The sequence below is a fragment of the Sinocyclocheilus rhinocerous genome, unplaced genomic scaffold, assembly GCF_001515625.1.
Source record: "Sinocyclocheilus rhinocerous isolate Xijiao unplaced genomic scaffold, SAMN03320098_v1.1 scaffold160, whole genome shotgun sequence".
Lineage (NCBI taxonomy): Eukaryota > Metazoa > Chordata > Actinopteri > Cypriniformes > Cyprinidae > Sinocyclocheilus > Sinocyclocheilus rhinocerous.
In genome coordinates this window covers 248,326-273,053 of record NW_015624563.1, presented here as the reverse complement: position 1 = coordinate 273,053, position 24,728 = coordinate 248,326, and the positions used below count along the sequence as shown (strand labels likewise).

Sequence of the window (24,728 nt, the reverse complement as noted above, 5' to 3'; positions counted from 1 at the left end):
ATTATATATATTTTATATTAAATATTTATATTATATATATTTTGTTAGAAATATTGCATTGGCAACTAAATAAAAAAATAAGTTTGAAGAAGTTCACTTTAACAAAAATTGCTAAAGTTACTCAAACTAAAAAGGAATTAAAATAAATTAAAGTTAAATAGAAATATAAAAAACTAATAAAAATTACAAAAGCACATAACAAAATTGCTAAACTTAAAATGAAGATGTAAAAATAAAAGCTACTTCAAAATATTATTAAATACTATAAAAGTATATAAATAATACTGAAATAACACTGGAACCGGTCTGGAAATTCATGCTAAACTAAACAGGGTTTGCTAGCTTAAACTAGCCCGACACATGAAGATGAAATCTGATGAATACTCCATGTCCCTCTCCATGGCCTTTGATGTAATGACCTGAAATAGTCCTGATCCAGATTTATTGGTCTGTTTTACTCTTCAGGGAGGGTAAGTATGGTCATGCTGCATGCTTTGGGCTCCAGCCAGGATGTCTCGGGCCTGATGGGAATCGTAGGATGCCTGTAGCTGCTATGGTGGCCAACTTCACAAAACCCACAAGCAGCTGGCCTTCCCTCCTGCAGCACCATGAGGTGGAGACCTTCTTCCATGAGTTTGGACATGTCATGCATGAGCTCTGCTCCCGGGTACGGCAATATTCTCACATACAGCAGAGCTCAAAGTCTTGAGACCACGCTGAATGAAAATCCCAAATTAATAGGAAATATGACTAGTGGTACCAGATGTGATTTTCTGTGTTCCAGACCCGCTACGCAGAGTTCAGTGGGACGCAGGTGGAGACTGATTTTGTGGAGGTGCCGTCTCAAATGCTGGAGAACTGGGTTTGGGAGAAGGAGCCGCTCAGGAAGATGTCCCGCCACTACAAAGATGGCAGCCCGATCCCAGACAGTCTGCTGGATAAACTCATTGCATCTAGAGTGGCCAACACAGGTCCGATTTGACCCCACATTCTCGACATCTCTATAACTGTCTGTATAATAAAATCTGTATGTTCTAAAATATATGTTTGATCTTTGAATAAGTAACATATATAGGCCTTCCATCACATTTGAAATTCAATTCAGTTTTAAAGGTAAGATTTATCAACCTGTTTAGTGAAATGTTTGGCCAGTGCTGTTTCATTGTATTGGTGGTCAATATTTTGGTGAAGAAATTGGTATTGGCCAATAGACAATTAGTTTTTTTTTTTTTTTTTTAAATCAGCATAGATTGAATTATGTCAATATTGAAAGCATATTGGATCATTTCTGAGCATTTTAATTTTTTTAAATCAAAACATGTCTGTCACATTTGAATACAAAATCAAAATATTAAAAAAAGAAATTACATTGCGGACACATTACATCTTAATTGTTCCAAAATATTTTTTTTTTTTCAAAAAGTTTTTTTTTCTTATTATTTTCAGTAATGATTCTCATTAGATTCATGTTACTGTTGTCCTATTTATTTATTTGGGGAGTTAATTTGCTTAGTCATTAAAATGTCACAATGCAAAAAAATCTTAATGGTCTTAAAATATGCTTAGTTTTCTTAATGCAAAAAATATTGTTTATTTTGGCAAGGCAATTTTTTCTACTATAATTGTATAATGTTTTGATGCCTGATTTCAATTTAGAGTGGATAATTCTGAATGCTATGTGTAAAAAGAAAAAAAGTACAGATTTGTAAAAGAATATTGGTTATTAGCCATATTATAAACTATTGGTTACTGATATTGGCCAAGTATTGAGGAATCTCTGTTTCATTATTGTAACCAGTCAGTTCTTTTAGTTACAGTAACAGTTACACTCATAACATTCTTCTGAGCTGCTGACAGCTTTAAATATATGCTGTAGATATTTGTGGTAAAGTGATAAATCTTTACAAAAGTATTGTTTTTCCAAGTATATGTTTGTTTGTCCGCAGGTCTGATGAACCTCAGGCAGATTGTTCTCAGTAAAGCTGACCAGACGCTCCACACTAAAGACAGAGCGGACACTGCAGCAGAGTTCGCCAAGCACAGCGAAGACATCCTGGGAATCCCAGCCACACCAGGTCAGAAACACATGCGCAGACTCAGCACGCTTCTGACACCTCAACTCTGAGCACATTCACACATCAACGACTACCCAGCATTCAGCAGCTCTCGCTCACTTCACATGCAGAGAAGTTAGAGCTCATCTGCATAGAGAACTCTTAGGGGCCTTGAATCCACTGCGCTGCTTTTCCAGTCTTTTTCTATGTAATGTCTTCCGCAGTGTCTCACGCATGACACAGTGTGCTGAAAACATGGCACTCAAGTTAAAAGAAGTTTAACTTTTTCGTTCCACTTAGGGACCATTCACACACAGAATGCCTTTTTGCAAGCCACTGTGCTACTTTTCTAAAGTTTTTCTTTGTAAACATGATGATCAAGTTAAAAGAAAAATGCATCTCTAGACATTGAGTGTATCTGTTCATTCCACTGCCCTGTGTCTCGTATTTTTAAACCCAAAAATGCATTCTATGTGAACGGCCTCTTAAAGGTGCAGAAGTAAAATCGATCTAAAGGCTTGTTCACACCGGGACGAATATCGCGCGCGATTAAGCGCCATCTAATGTCAGGGAGTGAATTTGCACGTTCACTCGGCTCATCGCCAACGAAAATCGCTTGGGTATGAACACAAAAGACGCGTCGAAAAACGTCGGCGATAAGCGCGTGCGATAATCGTCCCGGTGTGTACGAGGCTTAAGACTAAAAGTCTAGCCGACTGTGTTTGACCATTGCGCTCACATCTTTTGCAGTGTCTCGCACATGACACGCTGAAGAAATTCAATCATGTCTCCAGACTTTTTTTCTTTCATTTAATTTTAGTGTTTTTTTTTAATTCTATTGCCCTGTATCGTGCATCTTTCTATGTAAATGGCCAAAGAATGTGTTTTTAAAATCCACTGCACTGTTTTTTTTTTTATAAATCTGACACAGCATTCTAAAAATACGATGATCAAGTAAAAAAAAAAGAAACACATCTTTTGAAATTACTACTTTGATTCCACATTTCATAAAAAAAAGAAATTTAAAAAAAAAACGCATTCTGTGTGAACAGCCCCTTAGATACAGTTGCATAAAAGGTCTAGACTGGACTTACAAGTTAGTCATCTAATTTTTTCTTTAAGACTATTCATAATTTTTTACAATTCAGTTACATAAAAGCATAGATTAGTCTAAGTTATTGGCTGACTGCTAGCTGGTCAAACTCGTACTTAAGACACTGTCTTAACATAAAGGCTAAGTTTATGCAACTGGCCCCTGACTGTTAAATAAGTCTGAGAGATGATGGAAAATGGTCATAAAAAACTAAATTCTGACACAAGATTTTACTATATATATAGTAAAAAGTGTCTTAGCTTTATTTATTTAATCTTATTTAAAATATGTTATGACGTCAAATAACTGTTATGTTCTAATGTTAGTTCATAATGTGTTTATAATATTTTAATATTAGCATAATTGTAACATTAATTTCATATTTATTTCCACGTGTTCTCTGCAGGCACAAATATGACGGCTAGTTTCAGTCATTTAGCCGGAGGATATGACGGTCAGTACTACAGCTACCTCTGGAGTGAAGTCTACTCCATGGACATCTTCTTCAGTCGCTTCAAAAAGGAAGGAATCTTGAATCCAAAGGTTTGGGTCTTGCTGTTTTACTTTTTCATTGTTGAGCGTGACTAAAGAAACACGTGATTCACATTTTTTGTCTCATCATGGCAAAGTGCATTGTAATAGAGATCCGTCATCAATAACTGGGTCATAATACTAATAGCAGATGATGGTTACCACATGACTGAATTACCAGCGTTACTACATTCATATTCCATTTACGGGCTGTAGCAGACTCTTATCAAGGGTGATAAGAGTGTTAGTTCATTGTGTGAAACTGCTGATGACAGAGTCTGAGTGATTATCTGCTAAGAACTAATAAATATTAATTATAATAAGATTCCACAGGAATAGAACTAACAGTGAGCAAAATTGTTCATACAATTGTTGTGCAAATGAGTGTGTCATAGTTAGTCATAGTATTATAGAAGGATGATTCTGCACTGCATTTAGAGGAAGTTGATTACACTGGTACTCTTAGATTTAATTAGTAAATGACATTATTACAAATTCCAGATATAAATAACACCATCTGGTCATTATGTATTCATATTTTTTTTATATTTTGTGTCATGTTGCCGTCTCAAATGAACGTGTCTGTGTGTGTTTTGACGCACAGGTGGGCAGGGAATACAGGCGTGTGGTTCTGGAAGCAGGAGGTTCGGTGGATGGCGTGGATATGTTGAAGACGTTCCTGGGTCGTGAACCCTGCCAGGATGCGTTTTTTCAATGTAAAGGACTCGCACAAACTATTACAGAACAAAACTCGCAGTGACTTTGGACTGGAAATGAACTTCTGAATATATCGATGTAACAATGACACTTGCATCATTAGTTTTCTCTCTAAATTCACTTACAGTGTTATGTAGAATGAAATGTGATGTATATGTTTTGTTTGTTAAGCTGTCTAATTGTCAGTATTGATGTCATTAATAATCAAATAAATGTAAATATGTGCTTTTATGCAACAGTACTATCTTGGCCTCATTTTTTAAAATTTAAATATGCACCAATAAAATACAATATTAGTTATATATGCTTATATATAAATGAAATGACAATGCAATGTGCACGTATATAAATCTGTACCTCCATAAATTTATGGATTTTAATGCAAGCACCATAACGTTATGTAAATAAGTATGTACATACATTAATATGGTACTACACGCATGTTATTATAGACTAGACTTAAATTTATGCGGTATGTAATGGGCCATATCTACAAAAGATCCTTGCCCTGAAAAGTCATAGGCGATTTAAAGTGACAGTGACAGCAGGTGAACACTAGGTGGAGACAAACATCAACTTTTGACTCATTAGTCAGCGTTAGTTCATCTGTTAAATAAAACTCTTGTAGACATTGAAGTTTGTTGGAAATAAATATATTTTTGTCACTATTTCATCAAATGTGTCCAAACTAGAGAATAAATGCGTAAAAAAAATGTTTACGAGTTTTTTTAATTTATTTTTACAAATTAACAATTTGTTCGCTGCATCCACATTCTAACCTAATAGAGAAAATTACAAATGTTATTTGTCTTTTTTCCTCGTACTGTTAAACCATGATAAAACCAGAACTCATTTCATGACGAACTACATTTGAAATTCTCTGAATTTTGGAACGAACTCATTCGTTGTACAATAAGACCTCAAAGAAATGCAGCCTTCCGACCGAAACGAGATCGAGGCTCTTCCGTTTATTCGTTACCAGGAATTCAGTTTCCATTGGTTTAAACAGTACGCCTTATCAGCTGTTGCTCTGTGTTGTGGCTCCATTGAGGCCAACTGGACCTGATGCCCCCCCCCCTGCATTAGCACTAGCGCTGAGAAGTAAGATTCATTTGAGCGAGTCGGTTCGTTTGAATGATTCGTTACAACAATTCGAATGCGATTCACTGATTCGTTGAATCTCTCATCCAGTGTTCCCTAAAGGAGTGGTGAATAAATAATATTACATTTTATCTGTGTGCACTCTTGACTGTATCAAGTGTTTTGTTCCCAAGAAAAAAAAAACGAAATAGTAATGCCAATTTGGACATAGTGCTAAGTACCGTTTATGATTTTTAATCTACACCAATTACGATAACTACAAAGTTTTAATAATCGCTCTAATAATTTTACATTCGAACGATCTACAGAATCAGGTCGATCGAATCATTCAAAAGAACCGATTCAAAAGAACGACTCGCTAGCGATCAGCATTGGCACAACTGTAGTGCAGACTGTTCAGTGCTTGAGCGCTGCTTCACTGCTCCATCACTTCAGTGACTGCTCCTCCGCGTCTCAATGTAAATCAATGATCCCGGCGACCCTTTTGGTCGCCCTTTTTATTATCCGGACTCTATTGTGTAACTCCCTGGTGTCGTCGAAACATCTTTGATTTTTATCAGCGAGAAAACTTCCCAGCAGCTGCGGGCAACTTTCCGTCGCGCGCTGAGGTGAAGAAATGCATTAGCTCGCTCAGCTAGCAGCAGCTTTCTTCGGCTCTCCAGCATCTAGCGCTGCATTGTAATGTTTTTCCGTGTCTCCAGTCGTGAACTAACCCTCATGGATTAGCTGGATGGTTTTTATCCCTCGTAAATGAAAGGAAAATAACAGAAAGGTTCGGTATAAGGTGAGTACAAGACATTTTATTTGTCCTTCAGCGTCTTCCTCACTGTTAGCCAGATCATGCTAAGAACGGTGGCGGACGTTTTTTGTTGTTGTTGTTGTTTGTTTCTAATTCTCACTGCTTGTCAAATCCAATGTTTTTCTGTAGCATTACATAATCCAGGCTTTGTTGTTTTATTTGTACATATTCATACACCCGCGGGTTTTTACAATATAACGTGTAAGTTAATCTCAGACATGACTGACTAGAAGTCCGGATGTTTACTATGCTCTGTTTAAGCATGTGTAACGTTATATCACAAAAACAAAACATTTTAATGTTTCTGAACGAACATAAGCCGTGTTATTTTAACAATATTGACGAATATGAGGTTTAAACGTTCAGGTACATTAGCCACCATCTCTCACAAACCTCCTGTTTTCTTTTCCGTCTCCTTTTGATAGGACAGTGTGATTAACGCTTGATATCTGCTCATACATTGTTTTTAATGAGTAAATTACTGTCACTGTATCTCTTAACATCACTCGGATACATTAGCGTTTCATGCCTTTGTTTCACAATCACTTCCTGCTCGGAACAGGTTCTGTAGGTGAAAACAGGGTTTCTGTTGATACCTGGCGATTACTGAGCAGATCCTTTCACTAAGTGATCTGATTAGTGTGTGAGCGTTATTAAAGGCTTTGAGAGTGTAATGATCGGAATCAGTGCGGATACACGAGCTCGCAGACGCCTGATCGCGCTGTTGACGCTCTGCTGTGGGTTTCTTCCCATTTTAGGCCCCATTCAAACTCATGATGAAGGGATGAATGGGTGTACTGCTGTCCTCTGTCATGGGATGGTGAGAAATGCAATCAGAAATGACCCAGAGGGAAGTGTTATTACTCAGAGGTTGCTCTCTCTCATAGCTTTCATAGCTCTCATTTTTTCAGTGATGTATCACCTTGTAGAAATTATGTACTGTAGGAGAAATATAAACAGCTGATTAGTAGATGATGTGAATGTGTGGCCAAATTCATTGTTGCTCTACAAAGCGAAATCCAGTGATTTCAGTGAGAATTGGCTCGAGAGAATTTCGCTTGATGGACTACACTGAAAAATCAATTTTCACTCAAAAACTGCTAAAATATTTCACAGAAAAATGACAAAGAAACGGCAAGTGACACTTTGATTTAAAAATGAAATTTTGAAGTAGAGAAGAATGGCTTTCGATTAGGACTGCCCGATTAATCGAATGCGATTGTCATGCGCATTTTGATAGTAATGCCGGTTGCAGCTATAGGCATTTTCTGGGTTTCTTCTGCGAGGTGTATTTGGAGTTTCAGCGTGAGAGCGCCCTCTGGCCTTTGGATGGAGATTTACTGCTGATCACAGAACCGTGCTTCACTGAAAGATACGCATGACAATCGCAGCTTCTGTCGAATCGCGATCTCGATTCCATTTCGATTTATCGTGCAGCCCTACTTTCGATGTTTATTTTGTTGTCATTTCCCATATTGCTCATTATATTTTTTCATGTCAGGTCTTGTATAATTTAGAGATTTCTGTGAAAACCTTTTATACCGTGATTGTGGGCGGGGCTGGGAAGAATATGACGAGAAATGATGTTCATATTGAGTAACGAGTTCGTATGAAAATCTCTGAAATTAGATTGCAGACATTGGTATCTTGACAAATCTAAGCACAATTTGAGACCTTGAGATCTCTTGTAAAACTCTGGGAGACATTTGGGGATCCCAATTGTGTGTGGATTTATTTATTTATTTATTTTTAACGAATGAATGAATAAATACAAATTTAAAAAATGTGATTTCCAAATATGGACAAATCGTGGATTTTTTTATAGTATTTTTTTCTTCTTTTTTCCCCTAAAAAAAAAAAAAGGCTTCTGGCCTTAAAAAAGAAAAAAAGTTTATAGTTTTAAGAAAAACACTCAGGAAGAAAAAAAAATTAAAAGCTTTTTTTCCTACCTAAATATTATATTATTTTGAAAAATGCAAAGTAACGGTACCTTCCATTTAATATCATTGCTGTTGCGGAGAAATAGTTCCTATGGGCATTTCAATAGATTTTTCCCAGGATATCAACAGGGTTCTGGTTTGATTGCTGTTGGACCAGCGGATCGTTTTAGCAGGTGATAAATGGAGCTAATAGGATGAGATGGCATCAGGGAGATTATAGCCACTTGCTCGGCTCATCTCCCCTATGGCTAATCCCTATCTTCTGCATCCAGTAGCAAACAGATTGGAACGGATCCGGCGAGTGTGACCTTTAATCAGGAAAGATTCTGCTCAGGGTTTGTCTGTAGGTTACACCGGATTGTTTTGAGTATTTCTATTAAAGAGGTCTCTGAATGAGTCGCAAGGATTCGGTTATTTAACAGACCTGAGCGGTTTATCACACATTGTGAGAATCCCTGCTCTTTTCTAATGTGTTGTGATCTGCTGGACGCTTCGTCAGTAATTCTAGTGCAGGTGTATGAAATGCAAACAGAAGAACTCTCTCGTCTAAATAAAGAATAACTAATGTGCACCTCAGATGACTCTTTATTCAAGAACTAGATCTGATAGTCTTGTGCAACGTGTAAAGGTTAGTGTTCAGTTTAATATAAAACCTGAACGTCTTTTCATTTAGAAAAACTGTTTTATGTATGTCTTGTGCATGGTTGTCCATTATCTCATATGTTTGGCAAGAATCTTTTTAATGCAGGCTTTCACAATAGCCATATTGAGCAGACTGTGCAAAATCCCGAATCCCACAATGCAATGCACTCCACATGACCTTCCTTTTGCAGTGTGACAAATGAACCAGCGATATATCAGCTGTGATTTCTTCCTTCTGAGAACATCTCCTTTTTTTTACTCTGGCAGGAAAAATAGATAAAAATACATAATAAACATTTTTATTTCCCATATAATAACCACAACTCGCTGGATTAAGTATGCAGTGTGATAAGGTTACGTGACAACAGTATACTTACTCTACAGTATGTCATTAGTTTCATAATGCTTGTATTTTTTGCATTTAATGTTTTAATTTTAACAGTAAGCCTCTGTAGTGTAGCATTTAAAAGGAATTGTTGCATTTACATTTTAAATGATTAATTAGTGTATTATGCCTTCGTTTGATTACCACCATTTTTGATAATAAATTTGTAATAAGTTATAAATCCAGAAAAAAATCATTGGGCCCTTAATTTTATTTTTGATAAATTATTATTTAATATTTCAATTAATTAGACATGCTTGTTCATTACTAAAATTTATTTGAACCATTAAAAGAAAAATGTAAAAAAATCTCAAAAATTCAAAGAATGAAGCTGATTTGATAGGCTACTGCACAATATTTAATTCTGAACAGAGCCTAAACATAAGAGCTTTTTCCTGTTCAAGGTGCTTCTGAATCAAGCCACTCTAAAGCAGATCCTGAGATGATCGCTGTATTCAGAGCATTATAAGGTGTGGATGTCTTTGTGTCTCATGCATTTGCGGTCTCAACCAAACCTCAGAGCCGTTGAATTCAGCCAGACCACTGCCAGCACACTGATGCATTCCTGTACAGACAACACAAGAAATCATTTTCAGATCTCTTGCTGCTATTCATACTGCTGCTCTACGCATGATACACTCATTCATCTGAGTCATAATGCAGAAAGTGTTCTCTCTGCAGCGTTTTATACGCTTATTTTTAGAGTTGAATAATCACCAGTTGTGTGGTGACACTTTACTGTAAGGTTCTGTTTGTTAACGAGTTAGCTGTTGTTAATTTCAAAATGTACTAATACTTTATTCAAATTAAAAGTTATATATCTGTTAATATGATTTAATGGACATGAGCTAACAGAAAAATTACAATTAACAGTTGTTTTTATGTTAAACAGTTGTTAAACATTACTAAAAACTGTAACGTGTTACTTATGGTTAATGTTAGTCAATACATAAACCAATGTTAACTAATGGTATTGTAAAGTGTTACGAAAATACTTATCACAGTGTTTCTAGTTATGCATACGGTCTCAAATATTGTGTTTACTAACAAAAAAGTACCATAACCCTACTGTGGTTTATTGACTTGTACTGTGGTATACCATGGTTTTTTGGGCCATGTAATACAGTCATACCACGGTATTCTTTGAAATACTTGGGAGTACCAGGTAATGCTTTATCATCTGATACCATAGTGCCACAGTACCTTTCTATTGTTATTATTCACTCACCTCAAAGTTTTACTTGGAAACAAAGTCAAGTCATTTATAAGCATTGTGAATCGGTTCGATTTAATCTTTCAAAATAATTATTTGTGGACTGAGAACAAAAAGAAATCTTCTCCATCTTTTTGTATCGCTTTAGTCAGGCTGTTGAGCTCAATAGAATCAGATCGTATGACAAAGATTTAACAATGGAAAATAAAGCACTCAAAGTCAGACTCATTCTCCTCATGCCAAACTGCACAATTAAAGATTTATTGTGTCTCCCACGTAACCCGTCTTTTCCTCCTCAAAAATGTGTGCTGCTACAGAGAAAATATTCAGACTGATCTTCTAGATACATTTCACTGGTGTGTGTGTGAGAGAGAGAGTCAGAGATACGTGTAAGTGCTATGGAATGTTTCCATTAAAATCAGGCGAGTGCAGGAGCTGGAATCTCTTCTCTGAGTGTTTCTGCACATTCGCTCCTGTTCAGAGCCCCTCTCAGCACCAACACTTCTGCTGCGCCATAGACTTTGTTCCCACACTAAGCGTCATGTGATTTCTCTGTGAATTGCCCATCAGCTTTGCTTCGTAAATGACTCATACCTCTCGTATACAATGATTTCCCGTCAGGCTGTTGGGTACACATTTCATTTAGAACAAGAAATAGTTTTTCACCAAGAGCTTTTAGTGATTGTTAATAGAGGTCGACCGATGTATCGGTTTTGCCGATTAATCGGGACCGATAGTTTTTTTAGTTTTTGTTCAATATCAATTTTAAAACAATCGGTTAATTAATCGGTATCGGCCAGTGTGGTCCAACCTAGCTATCGGTATCAGCAAAATCCACTATCGGTCGACCTCTAATTGTTAATACTGTGGACATGTTTTCTGCCTACAACGGTCACTTCTGAGAAGTGCTTCTATGTGTTACAGTGGAACTGGATATACAGGTTTCAGAGAATGAAAATGAAAATCAGTAATGTAAAGCTTAGCTACTAAACAGTAACAGGTTGTTGTCGATGTTTTAAACGCAATAACCCCCCCCACTTTTTTTTTCAAATATGATCATCCTTTTGCGATCTTTTGCATCTTAAAATGCAAAAGACATCTATACATTTCTTGTAAAGACCCACTTTATCCTGCGAAAATTAATACTATAGATATGTCTAAACTAAACTGAAATATTTAGTCTCAATATTTGTTAACATTTATTAAAAAAAATGTTGTACTCTTAGATTTATTATTTGTTTATTTACATATGTACTTTAATCAAATTTTTATTTAAATCTTTTTATGATTTTATTTATTTTTGCTTTTTAACATTATTTTTCTCTAAACCTTTAGTACATGGTTAAGCTAAATGAAACTGAGAAATGTTTCTTAGCAACTAAAACAAGTAAATTTTTTTTTAAATTGCATTTATATGTAAAAAATAAATAAAAAATGATGTGGGTCATGTAATTCCTTTCAGTAAAATGTACAACAAATCATCATGTGAGTCTTTACTTGCTTATAGAGCGGAGCTCAAGGTTGCCATTTCTCTTCAGAGGAGCGTATTTAAAGTCATGGCCAACAGTACTCTTACGTCGACAGCTGTGTTTGTACAGTGAGGCTGCGTGCTTGCATTGTGTTGGCCAAACCCTCACATTTGCGTACTTGATTAAGTATGTTTCTGACCTTGGGTAACTCTCACTTTGTATTGAAAAGGTTTTGATTTGTGAATTAGTTATAGTATTGCCGTGTGTGGCACATGCACAGATTTCAGGCAGATGTTGTTGTGGCTGGTGCTTAGAAACAGTTTCACACAAAACATATCATTGTTAAATCAGAGGAGGGCAGAAAGAAATAGCCTGATGTATAATTTTTAGATCAGATGTGTAATTTGTATTCATCAAGTTTGTTTGGAGTCGCAGCTGCCACAACCGTGATTGTGTGTTTGCACATTTCGTGAGTGTATGTTTGTCATCGGCGCTGAGGGGGTTTAATGAGGTCAGCTGTGGAAATGGCTAATGCTGCGCAAGTGCTGATGACTCTGAATGGAACGTTAAAAACACATGGATTCTATTTTTTTTTTTTAAACGGATAGTTTATGCAAAAAATAAAATTGTCATTTATTCATACCCTTGTTCCAAACCTATATGATGTTTTCATCCATACAATTTCTTTCCTTTCAGTGAAATAAGGTTTTGTGTCAGGAACAGAATGAAATTACCATATGGCTTCAGGAGACTTGGAATATAGTTCTCAAGTCTGTCCTTATAGGTGCTCATTTTTGCAGCTTGTCTACATCACTCACTTTCATTGTATTAAAAAAGGCGCCTAGGACATTCTGCTAAAATATTATCTTTTGTTGACGTTTGTGAGTAAATGATGGCAGCTTTCTTTTTTGAATGAACTACCTTAAAAATCCTGCAAAGTTAGATTCTTGCTTGCAAACGGTTATTTTTAGATCTCAAAGTTGCTAAATGTCCTTCATTTGAGCTAGTCATTTTTTATCATTATTGTTTTGTGAAAAGCCACTGTGTGGAAACCATTTTTAGAAGCAAATAAGCTCACTCTGCTCGCAGACTTGCTGAATGGATGTTTATAATGCGGGAGGCCCATAGCATTTACTGGGCGACATCAATTTGTGTAACATTTGACATTTTGAGTCTGTCCGGCAAATCTCACATCTGTGCCGACAGCTTTACTCCGTCGATATGCCTCTCTTTGTGACCCACTTACCCCAACATCTGCCTCTCTTTTCCCTACCGCGCCGCTGTTTTAGCATCAAACTCAAATCCTGCTTATTGTCAGCCTCTTTCAACGCCATTCAACACAAGCTAATGTGACAATCTCACTTTTATGACTGTAAACACGGATTTAAGATCAAGCGGCATGGGTGTTCTCCTCCGTGATGAAAGGGCTTTGTGGTTTATGCTAACAATTGTTTCAGCTTGTGAAAACACTAGCTGGAGTTTGCTGGGTTCCGGTTGAAAGGCCGACTTATCTCGCACCTATGTGGGTCAGTGACGTGATGCTCATTATCCTGTCTATTAATCAAGTTTCAAAATCCTTTCTTGTGCAGCCAGCAAGATCTTTGAGTAAAGACAATTGTAAAATCAGTTGTAAAGCCACGTTTCTGCATTCTTAGAACAAGATGCAAGGCAGATATATTGCTTGGGTGTTACTTCTCAAGGGTTCACCGCGGTAATCCTGTTACAGCGTCCGGTGTGCTCGTATGTGTGTAGTGACAGTAAATCTTTAACGCACAAGAGGCCGATAAAAGGACCCGGGAGGAACTAGAGCAGAAGTAAGTGACTGTCAGATGGACCAATCACTGCAGTTTCAGCTTTTCCTCCTTCACAGCTGCGCTTCTTCAAGCACCAGGGCCATGCATGTATGTCATATCACGCCATGTTTATATGGCCAGCAGAAATGTGCACAAGACTCCTTTGTTTCACTTTGAAGTTTGACTCTGTCCAACCTGTGGTGTTTCATTTTAGATTTGCGTAGTGACTGATTTAGAAGTGCCATTTCCTCTTTCTCGTGCACACAGTATATGCTCTGCTGTATGTGCCACTTCATAATCAGAATGAAAAGTGAATGGATGGTCGATTTGTTTTCATAAATAAGAACATTCACAAATGGACAGAGATGTGTTTGTAATATGAAGACATTTCAGCGTTTCAGTGGATTAAAATTTTGCTAGTATTTTTTTTAAAAACCTTTTTTTTTTATTTTTTTTTAAGTCCACTCACAAATGAAAATCTGTCATCTTTTACTTATCCTTATGTCCAAACTTTCCTCCTTACATGGAAAACAAAAGGAGATTCTTTGAAAAGTATTGAATTCATGTAGTAACTGCTCCAAAAATATAAAAAGCAGCATAGAAAAAGCCAAGATTACTAATTTATATTAATCACAAAAATGATCTATATATGGGCTATAGTGGTGCTTTGTCATTTTTGTACACTTTAAAAATTTTTTGTAACTTTTACCAAAAAAAAGTAACAATGCTACAGAAAAAAATCTAAAAGTACTTTACATATGACAACAAACTATAAATACTTTAACAGTGTATTATATGGCTTAGCCTTCCCCTGGTCACGGGGACTTGGGGCAAAAATGGCACTAAATTGGACAAAAATGCCCCTGCACAAAGAAGTTAAATCTATTACGTCTGTTTCTAACAAAGTGAATATGAATAGACGGTGTCAATTGCAGCATTAAATTAAGATCTGCTCATGTTGCACCGTATTTCATTTTAGTCGTTTTTTTACAGTTGTTACACATTTGAACCAATCACACACAATTCTGTTGAGCTTAGGAATGCAATGGCCAATCAGAGGCGTTCAGATGAGTCATCGTTGAAACTCATCAGTTTTGAGCGTGCGCGTTCGCTGACTGAATTCCGTACTCTTGCGAATTCTCTCATCGTAAACAACAAAGCGCAGATGTAGGTACAATGTAAGAGATTCATTTCTCAGTGTATACAGCTTCAGTGATTATAACGATAGTTTTGTTTTTTTGAGAGTGCTTAAACTTGCGATAGATCAATGTTAGTGATAATGTCACTTTCTATATATAATTTATTCGCTGTTTGAATAACCGTGGAAAGGAAACATTATATAATTATCAATTTCTAACTTTTTTTTATTAAATTGTAATCACGTTAAATACTAATAGAGTCCCATTAAACATTTTTTAGCCTACATGACACCCATGTCTGGTTCTTCCCTAAAAAGACAGGTTTATGATGTTTAATACATTTGGCTGCTTTTAGCCTTACCCTGGAGTTGGTTCACCCTCCGCCTATGGTTGTGTGTTTCGCTGATGGTGTTTTGCCTTCATGTGTATGACCCTGTGTACCATCTGTATACGAATATTAGCCATGTTTTTATGAACGGGTCATTTCAGATCATCTTGTGGCTTATGATGGTGGTTAATCAGCACATTTGAAGGTAAAAAGCAGATTTTGGTAGTTCAAGTAGATTGGTATATTAACATTATATCACTTAATGAAATGCACAGTTAAAAGTTTTAAAATATATAGACTCCAATATGCCATCCTGTAAAACCTTGAAACATTGTTTCCGGATTTTTTTTTCTTTTTAGTTTCTGGCAACTGCGATTTCTTTCTTTCTTTTTTTAACCATAAATTTATGTATTTTTATTTATTTATTTATTACACACTGGTCATTGTGATGGGTGGGGAAAGCGGTACTTACAGTTCTTCGAAATCTCCCCTTTCACATTTTTCAATTCTAATTTTCTTTTTAAGTTGAACTGTTTAACCTTGCTGGCCTTCTACTACCAGAAATGTTATGCATAGTTTAATCCTACTAACTTCAGTGCCCTGAAAAGACCTCTGTTATCTGAAGGACTTTCACTTTGAACCTTGAGCATATTAAAGAACGAACATAATAACCTGACAGTGGGAGGAAAAAGGGTGTTTGTTTACCGTCCATGTACGATTATGATCTTATGCTGCTTATTGCCTGAACTTGGTACTGTCAGCAAAAAATACTTTTAAAGTAGTAGACTTTTCGTTGAGTAGACTGAATGACAAGGGAATGTTGATCGTGGCTCAAAATAGCTAGAGTCAATGAGTTTGCTGCAAGTTTGCCATCACCAATTGTATGGGATATGTTTTATAGCCTTTAAAAGCAGCCAATGCATTTCTTATTAATAATGCAATTCCTGAATTTCCAGTTCATATCTGTCGTAAGTTTTGGGGGTGAAGAGAACTGAGACATGTCCAAAATCAATTTGTACTCCGAGCAAATATTTTAGAACCAGCTGATGTACGTTTTGGAAAAACTTCAAGAAAATCCTATAGTGGCTTATTTATAGCAGCTGTGATGAATGACTGTTGCTCAATCATCAGTAAAGGGGAAATGATTGCAGTGTTTGAGTATGTATTGATTTGTTTGCATAGCCATCGATCAGCTTTGTTGATCAGCGCAAATTCAGAAATGAAGTGTCATTACAGTCCATATTGTACAGTAATGTCCATTATTGCTGGTTCAGTTCACATCGGTGAAAATTGAGCTTGTTTGTGGATTGTGTTTTCTTTGCTCAGCGTTTGCATTGTCAGCAACGGCTTGTATTTCCAGGGTGAGAGAAATGGCACGTCTACAGTGTGGCTGCACTGTAACTCATTAGGAACATCAGACATTTCCATGATTTTTCCTCATTCCAGATCTCGTCTGTCCATTCAGCCAGGATTTCTCATGAACTCTCCAATAGAAAAACAAGTGTTTAACCACAGCAGCAGCGCGTGTCCCTGGAACACTATTGGTACGAGACGCATCGCTGTTGTCTGATGGAGACACGAGACATTACAAAGCAGAAATGAAGACAAGCGTAAAGATGTGGTCTCCTGTAGAGCAGTGGTTCCCAGGCCCGAGCTGCAGGGCTGCCTTGACCTGTGCCCTCTCTGTGGTCATTAAAACCAGCTCTCTGGACCTCAGACATCAGAAATATGTCACCGCTGCAGTTAACTTGACTTCTACTGCCCTCAAGTATTTTGGATCGATGAGAATGTCTGTGGACAAGACAATAACAGCTGTGAGTAACACGACAGTGCATGCCTCACTTTTCCTGGAGATCTGGCTTGAGTAACGCTGTGGATATGAGGCAGTGATGTGACGTGACAAATCCACACCACAACAGACACTGTCTCATGTTTGCAGTGTAGTTTCAGTGTAAATGATGTGTGGGTTCAGCTATGCTTATTGGAATTTTTATTGAAGGATTTTAGTCACATTATTGAAAATGTCAACTGTTGATAGCCAGATCAATATTGGCCAGATAAATTTTAGCCCTGTTTTTTTTTTCATAACTAGATCCAGGGAAACATCAGATTTCTTTCTGGTGACATATGTCAGACTTCCTCAGTACTTTAGTCTATCCTTTTTCTTACAATTGTCTGCAAGCTCGCATTCAAATCTGCCTCCATCCAATCAACAGCTGATGAATTAAACCAAGTCCCTACATTTTCTTTTCTTTTATAATAATATATGTCACTCGGATCAAAATACGAAAAAAAAAAAGAAAGAAAAGATCTGTGGCTATTCTATTTCCTTGTGATTAAGTCACTTCCAAATCTACCAACAGTCTTTTCAATTGTAATTCATGTTTCAGTTTTTCCTGATAATAGTAAATATTGTTTATGAAATATTGAATTTAAATTTAATTCAAAATAAAAGTAAAATAAATACATAAAATATATTTATTTTTAAATTTGAAAATGTAATTTAATTACATTTTTAATTAACTTTTTTATTTAATATTGTGTGTCTCATTTATCATTATATAGAAACATGAGTAGGCTATGTCAGTATTTTTCAGTATCTGCCTTCGACCATCCTGCTTTTGATATCAGCTGTTGACCACTTGCCTTCATTTCAAGCTAACCGTCTAGTAGTATAATAATAATAATAATAATAATAAATGACAATATGTCAGAATAGTTGCTTAAAATATGGTGTCTTTTTTTTTAATTTACCTGACAATAGTCACATGGCTGTACTACTGCATTAAATAAGAGAAACAAGTGTTAAACACAGAAATAATGTGGAGGGAATTCATATTGAAATGATTGTGGGTTGAAGACTATGGTTGTATTAATATTCTGTTCCATGTGAATGATTATTGTATTCCAGTGTGGCACCTTTGATTCAGTTTATGATTTCAGAGAAAACATCAGCGACCACTGAAAGACAAAGACACAGTTTATTTAAACGTACATGCACATGCCTCTTTGATCTCTGTGAAGCCTCATATAAGACTGAACCTTGCAGAACGTCCAAGTATACGACTTTGATTTTGCATTAGCATATTGCAGTAGTGTGTTGACATCAGTGGATTCTCTGGGAATAAATGGGAACACAAAATTAATGTAGCTGTAACTGTTTGATATGTAATAGAGAATTTTTGAATTCATGTATTGTTTGATGAACACAACAAACACGATCAGCAGGCACTTGATGGCTCTTGGGAATGTGATAACTTGGATGGAGCCATTTGTATTGCAATATGTTATTTGCTCTTTTCCAAATTCTCTTCCTGGCATTGACTTCTTGCTTTCTTGTTTGCACTACACCACCATTTTGTACATCCGTTTGTCTTCCAGACTCCTGCTGTAGGTCTTTACGCAGCAGATCCAGGCAGATGGTAGACATGTTACCCGCGTGCAGTCAGCAGGCTGAGAGACACCCTCTGTGGCCGGATTTGGCAAACACAGTGCTTTCCAAAGGCAAGGGAATGCCATAGCTAAGATCACTGTGCCAGCCTGAATTGTTTCCCTGTTTTCTTCAGTCTGCCATTTTTCTTAATAGATCATACATTGAATTTTAGATTGCTGACACATTGTTTGCATCATAGACATTATTGGTAGTTTTTCAATGGCTGATGGCAATAGAGCAGGGTGTCTGATACATAAATAATACAGTTTATTTACCGCAAATGAAGCGTCACAAAATGAATAGTTATTTTGCACGATATTTACTCAACATTTAAGAGAAATTGTGTATGTGATACATTTTTGCAGGATTCTTTGATGAATAGAAAGTTCAAAAGAACAGCATTTATTGGAAATAGAAATCTTTTGTAACATTATAAATGTCTTTACTGTCACTACTAATCAAGTTAATGCATCTTACGTTTAAAGAATACAGTTTACAGCAAATTACGCATCACAAAGTTGCTGAAATTAATAGTTACTTGCACGATATGTACTCAGAATTCACAAAAACAACAATCAAAGGAATAGTTCACCCGAACATTTACGCATCCTCTGGCCATCCAAGTTTGTTTCTTAATCGGATTCTTAACTGATTTGGAAAAATAGTTTTACATCACTTGTTCACTAATGGATCCTCTGCAGTGAATGGGTGCTGTCAGAATGAGAGTCCAAACAGCTGATAAAAACATCACAATAATCCACAAGTAATCCACACCACTCCAGTCCATCAGTTAACCTCTTGTGAAGCCAAAAGCTGCTTGTTTGTAAGAGACAAACCCATCATCAAGATGTTTTTAACTTGAAAAGCCATTTAATCTGAATCAGGAGAGAAATATGCACAGATCAAGCACCATTTTAAGTGAAAACAGTCCGAAATCATTGTAAACAAATAATTTATCAGCTCTTTGGACTCTCATTCTGACGGCACCCATTCACTGCAGACGATCCATTGCTGAGCAAGTGATGCAATGCTACATTTCTCCAAATCTGTTCCCATGAAGAAACGAACTCATCTACATCTTGGATGGCCTGAGGGTGAGTAAATTTTTAGCTATTTTTTTTATTTTTGGGTGAACTATTCCTTTAAGGCAGTGTTTGTGAATAAATTAATTAACTTTTATTTTTCTTTGTTAGGGGAATTTCACATTTCTAATGAACAGACCACGATAATGCCAATGTTTTCATGATGGGAATGTTGCTGAAGGAGGAAGAGGGTCTGTTTTATCTTGGGATGGAGTAGGAGCTGATGATTTCAACCTCCTCATTCCTGCCAGTGTGGGTGGCTTTTTATTAGATCCTCCAAAAGAGACCGAACGCATGGACATGTGCTGTTTTCATCAAACACAAAACTGCAGCCAGGCTACCATATACTGCTCAGCTGTTTCAAATAATATTGTTACTTTCATCATGTAAATCTCTCAAATAGTAGTTCTGTCAACATTTACGTACCGCTGTGTCGTTCCAAACCCATATGACTTTCTTATGTGGAACATGATGAAATAATATACTTAGCTTATATAGCAAAAAAAGCTCTTTCGGTGTTCGGCCGAATAAGCGAAAAGACAGAATAAATTGTACCGAACAATGATATGACGCGATCAAATAGCAGCCAGTGTAGAGTGAGAGGCGCGCACTCTTTATAATGCAGCACACACGTCAGCAGTGTGGAAGCATTTAAACTGTCGGAGAAAGACGCTAAAATCATTACAAGCACTGACAGCGAGAGACTGTTTAGTGCTGCATCGTATGTCTTCAATGAATTGTTACTTTCATCATGTAAATCTCTCAAATAGTAGTTCTGTCAACATTTACGTACCGCTGTGTCGTTCCAAACCCATATGACTTTCTTATGTGGAACATGATGAAATAATATACTTAGCGGCTCGAAGATGGTTTGTGTGCTGCTTTAAACTTTAAGAATGACAGAAATACACTAAAATAGTCTTCTGAAGTGCCATCGAATCTCATTTCGCTTCAAACTTGGTTTCCAAAAATGAGAATAAGCTACTTTGTTGTTATCAGTAGCAATTCTTTGTCACTTGGTAGCAGTGCAGTAATGCAGTAAAAGAGCATTGGGTGTTATTACAGGTGTGAATGTATCTGGAGTCTGTGTTTTGGGAGATGCCACTGATGGCTGTCTTTACGACAATGAATTACAGGCTGTTTTGATGCTACTCTGATACTGTTTTTCCATAGCAGGGTGGTTGGTGCTGTGCGCTGATACAGTGTTACTCGTCAGTTGCTCAGTCACATTTTTATGATTTTTTACACGTCATGTGACAATGCGATATGTACGACTTATTCGTAATGAGACTCATTTATAAATCTGTTGTCAACATGTGAAAAAAAAAATTGGCAAAATACATGGGGAAAAAAACTCGAAAAACCGTGTTCGGTATTCGGTCTTCGGCCCAGTGTTTAATTTTGTTCGGTTTCGGCTTCGGCCAAGAATTTTCATTACGGTGCATCCCTAATAAACACATTTCATTACACCAAATACACAAAATAATGTTCTTTTTGGCAACGTCATATGACCCCTTTAACCAGACAGATTTAATGTTGAGTTGTTCAGCGCAGGTGGCAGGCTGTCCCGTTACAGACAGATTATTATCAGCAGACCTCTGATACCTCTCACTTCATTTACCGAATCCAGTAGCCCGCGGTTGTCCTGTCAACGCTTACAAAATATTAGTATTTTGTAAAACAATGCTGTTTTGCTGTGTTATTTCATGTTAGCCATCATTATTATTTTTCATACAAAGTATCAAACTTTGGCATGTATACTACCGATCAAAAGTTGGTTGTTGTTGTTTTTTTTAAAGAAGTCTCTTCTGCTCACCAAAGCTGCATTCATTTGATCAAAAATAAAACACAATTATTGCGAAATATTATTGCAGGGCTCCAGACTGTGACTAAAACGGTCGCATTTGCAACTAAAAATATTGTAAAAATATTGATTTGCAAGTGAAGTTTTTGCTGAGGTCGCCACTGGAGAAATTTACATTTAAAAATTTTGCATGAAATGACTTTTTTTCTGATTGTTTTGCGATCACATATTTTGTCATGTTGACGTATTAAACTTAGATGATGTGCATCAAAGTTTTAGTGGAAAAAAGACTTTCAAACAGTCATGATCTCTGCCGAACAGCAGCGTTGACAGCACACCTGCTAAAAGCAGTACAAGAGAGCGGAGACGTGCGGAGTAAAAGTGCAGAAAAACAGTGTCTATTTCGTGCACAACTTGAACAAACTACAACAGCTAAAGCTGTCAGCTGTGTGGAGATTAGCAATATTGTTAACAATTCGTTTATAATCGATACTGTGGCTTCTTGTTATCAAGATCTTTAGTCTAATGCTGTGTTCTGTTAATGCGTGAGCTTCATATTATTTGTAGCGCGTTTGCCGTCCATTAATCGCAATAAGCTTTGTACTTTGTTACATTTTAATAAACAAAGTTTAAGCTTTAAAATTCTGCCAAATTCATAATGAAATTCAAACAATAAATACCATTTTGGCACTCTTTAATGCGGCAGAAAAACAGACTGGATGTGTGCAAAACATATGACAACATTTATAGGATGCATTGAGGAGGAGCCCAAACTACACTCGATAGCCAAGTGATGCTGACATAATTATGGTCTGTGATATTGGCACAGATTCTGTGTAATAAACAATTCTTTGTGACTGTATAGAGTTCTCAATTTGGAAAAGACATTTAGTTCCCAATTTAAGTGAACCTTAGTTCCCAGGACATCTACAAGATGGATTAAAATGCTGATAAAGACAAGAAAAGATAAGACATAAACACGTGATAGTATGACTGAAATGTTAAAGTTTAAAAAAATAATAATAATAGACGTTTATTCTGTGGCACCTAAAAAAATAATTGGACACCTAATTTTGTTTCTTATAGGAGCCAATGGCTTCTCAATTGATTTTTTTTTGTCTGGAGCCCTGTATTGCAATTTAAAATAACTCATTTTAAAAAATATATATATATTTTTTTTTATTTGAGTATATTTTAAAATATAATTTATTCCTGTGATCAAAGCTGAATTTTCAGCATCATTACTCCAGTCTTCAGTGTCACATGATCCTTCAGAAATCATACTAATATGATTTGATACTCAAGAAACATTTCTGATTGTCAGTGTTGAAAACGGTAAGAAGAATTATTTCACTAAATTCAGAACTAAATTAATTTTAACTTTTTTTTATTTTACTCCTTTTTCCGCATTTTTTGTTTTTGTATGTATGAAATTTGCTATATAAATAAACATGCTTTGCCTTGCTTTTTGTTGCTTAATATTTTTATGGAAAGCATTCTTTGGTAAAATAGAAAAAACAGCATTTATTTGATATAGAAATCTTTGTAACTTTAGAATTGTCTTTTGTCATTTTTGATCAATTTAATGTGTTTTTGCGGAATAAAAGTATTAATTTCTTTTAAAAAGAATCTTACTGACCTCAAATGTTTGAACAGTAGTGTAACCCATTCCTCAGTTTAAAAAAACACCTAAAGTGCTAAAAAAAAAAAATTCATAGTAACACATTAGCTCAGAAAACTCAGAAAATCTAGTTGGTCACTTCCCTTTATCAAATAACGCTTGCAAGTTACACTTCTATATTTTCCTGTCCAAAAGTGAAGTTGAAATGTGGGGTAAGGTGACTGAACCCGCTGTTGTTTGTGTTGAATTCAGAGTGAAGTATTGTCATTTACTGTTAAGGACAGTTGTTTTGCCATTGTGTTTAGTCACTGTAGTTTTGTATTGGAAAGAGTCGGCCCTGAAGGTCTGAGTGAAGGTCCAGGATGAAAGCAGCGCTGCACTCGGTTTGAAACTATTTATGGTGTTCAGGGCCAGAGACGTTCCTCAACGCATCCAGTAGCCACTTCTGGTTTTCCTCTGCTAATCGGCCTGTTCCAACGTCTTCTGCTTACAGTGCGCAGATCTCAGTGTTGAGAGGTAACCAAAGTTGCTTGCTTCCAGTAACACTCTACTTTTTCCAGCAGGCAGTGGTGTAGCGTGACACAAGTGCTATATATCACTGCTGTTTTTGTCACGTTGAATTGTCCACACACAGCTTTACAGCTGAGCGAGCAGAGATGAAAACACTTTCTCCTAAAATGCCCTCTCTTTTATATTGGGTTTAGTCAATGTGTTCATTCGGCTGGTTTATGTCAATGACCTGAATTAAAAACAGACTTTAAGTTTATCATATACATTTAGAAATTATACATTTAGTTTTTGATTATATTATGATTTTAAATTTATTTATAAATTGTCTCCTTAAATAGCTACATTTTGTAGATTTTAGTTTAGCTAACTACTGTTTCAAAAGAGTGGCTGGTCTCTTTAAAGTGCCCCTATTATGCCATCTTTAAGGTTCCTAATATTATTTGTGAGTCTCCTACAAAAGGTTTACATGCATGCAAGCTCAAAAAACACTTTCGTTTTCTCAAAATATGCATTTAATATCACCTCATTTTCCAATGATTCTCAAACGATTCGTTCGAAGCAGTTCTAAGATTCAGTTGCTCTAAACCCCTCCTTTCCGTGAGTTTACTCTGCTCTGATTGGTCAGATGGCCCAGTCTGTTGTGATTGGTCTACCGCATTCAGCGTGTGTACTGGAAATGAAATGAAATTACTGGTTGATATGTCCCGATCTCAATAAAGTTTACACACACTTTTGGTCTGTGAATTAGATCTCGCTCGGGACATGCGCTGTCTGTGAAGGTTTGGCCAGGACCGGTTCCAGAATTAAATCACTGAGGCTGCTTTCACATTAGGGCTGGGACAATAAATCGATTTTTGACTTGCACATGAGGTGTTTGGTGTTTGGCCTCATGACTAGGGTTGGGTACCGTTCGCATTTTAACCGGTACGGTACCGGTATCGGTACCTGAATTTCGGTGCTGGTACCCAACGGTACCTTTTTTCAGTACTTTACTCTGTGTAATTACAAAAACATTTATTTCAGTGAAAAAATAAGTCCAAAAGTCTCTATTTCAACATTTTGAACAATAGGGCC

General features: G+C 36.4%; 2 protein-coding genes across 2 annotated transcripts in view; both read left to right on the top strand.

Annotated features, from left to right (window-relative positions):
* The window catches only part of nln (neurolysin (metallopeptidase M3 family)), a 14,178-nt gene extending 9,595 nt beyond the window's left edge, over window positions 1-4,583 (top strand). Inside the window, exons 8-12 of the mRNA XM_016556267.1 lie at window positions 466-667; window positions 785-971; window positions 1,947-2,075; window positions 3,554-3,690; window positions 4,283-4,583. Of these exons, the coding sequence (XP_016411753.1) occupies window positions 466-667; window positions 785-971; window positions 1,947-2,075; window positions 3,554-3,690; window positions 4,283-4,438 (811 nt within the window). The 3' untranslated portion in view covers window positions 4,439-4,583. The remainder of the gene's footprint in view (window positions 1-465; window positions 668-784; window positions 972-1,946; window positions 2,076-3,553; window positions 3,691-4,282) is intronic.
* Window positions 4,584-5,883: 1,300 nt separating this feature from the next.
* Window positions 5,884-24,728, top strand: part of LOC107742960 (protein LAP2-like) — an 89,349-nt gene continuing 70,504 nt past the window's right edge. Inside the window, exon 1 of the mRNA XM_016556053.1 lies at window positions 5,884-6,280. The gene's annotated coding sequence lies outside the window, so the exon portion shown is untranslated. The remainder of the gene's footprint in view (window positions 6,281-24,728) is intronic.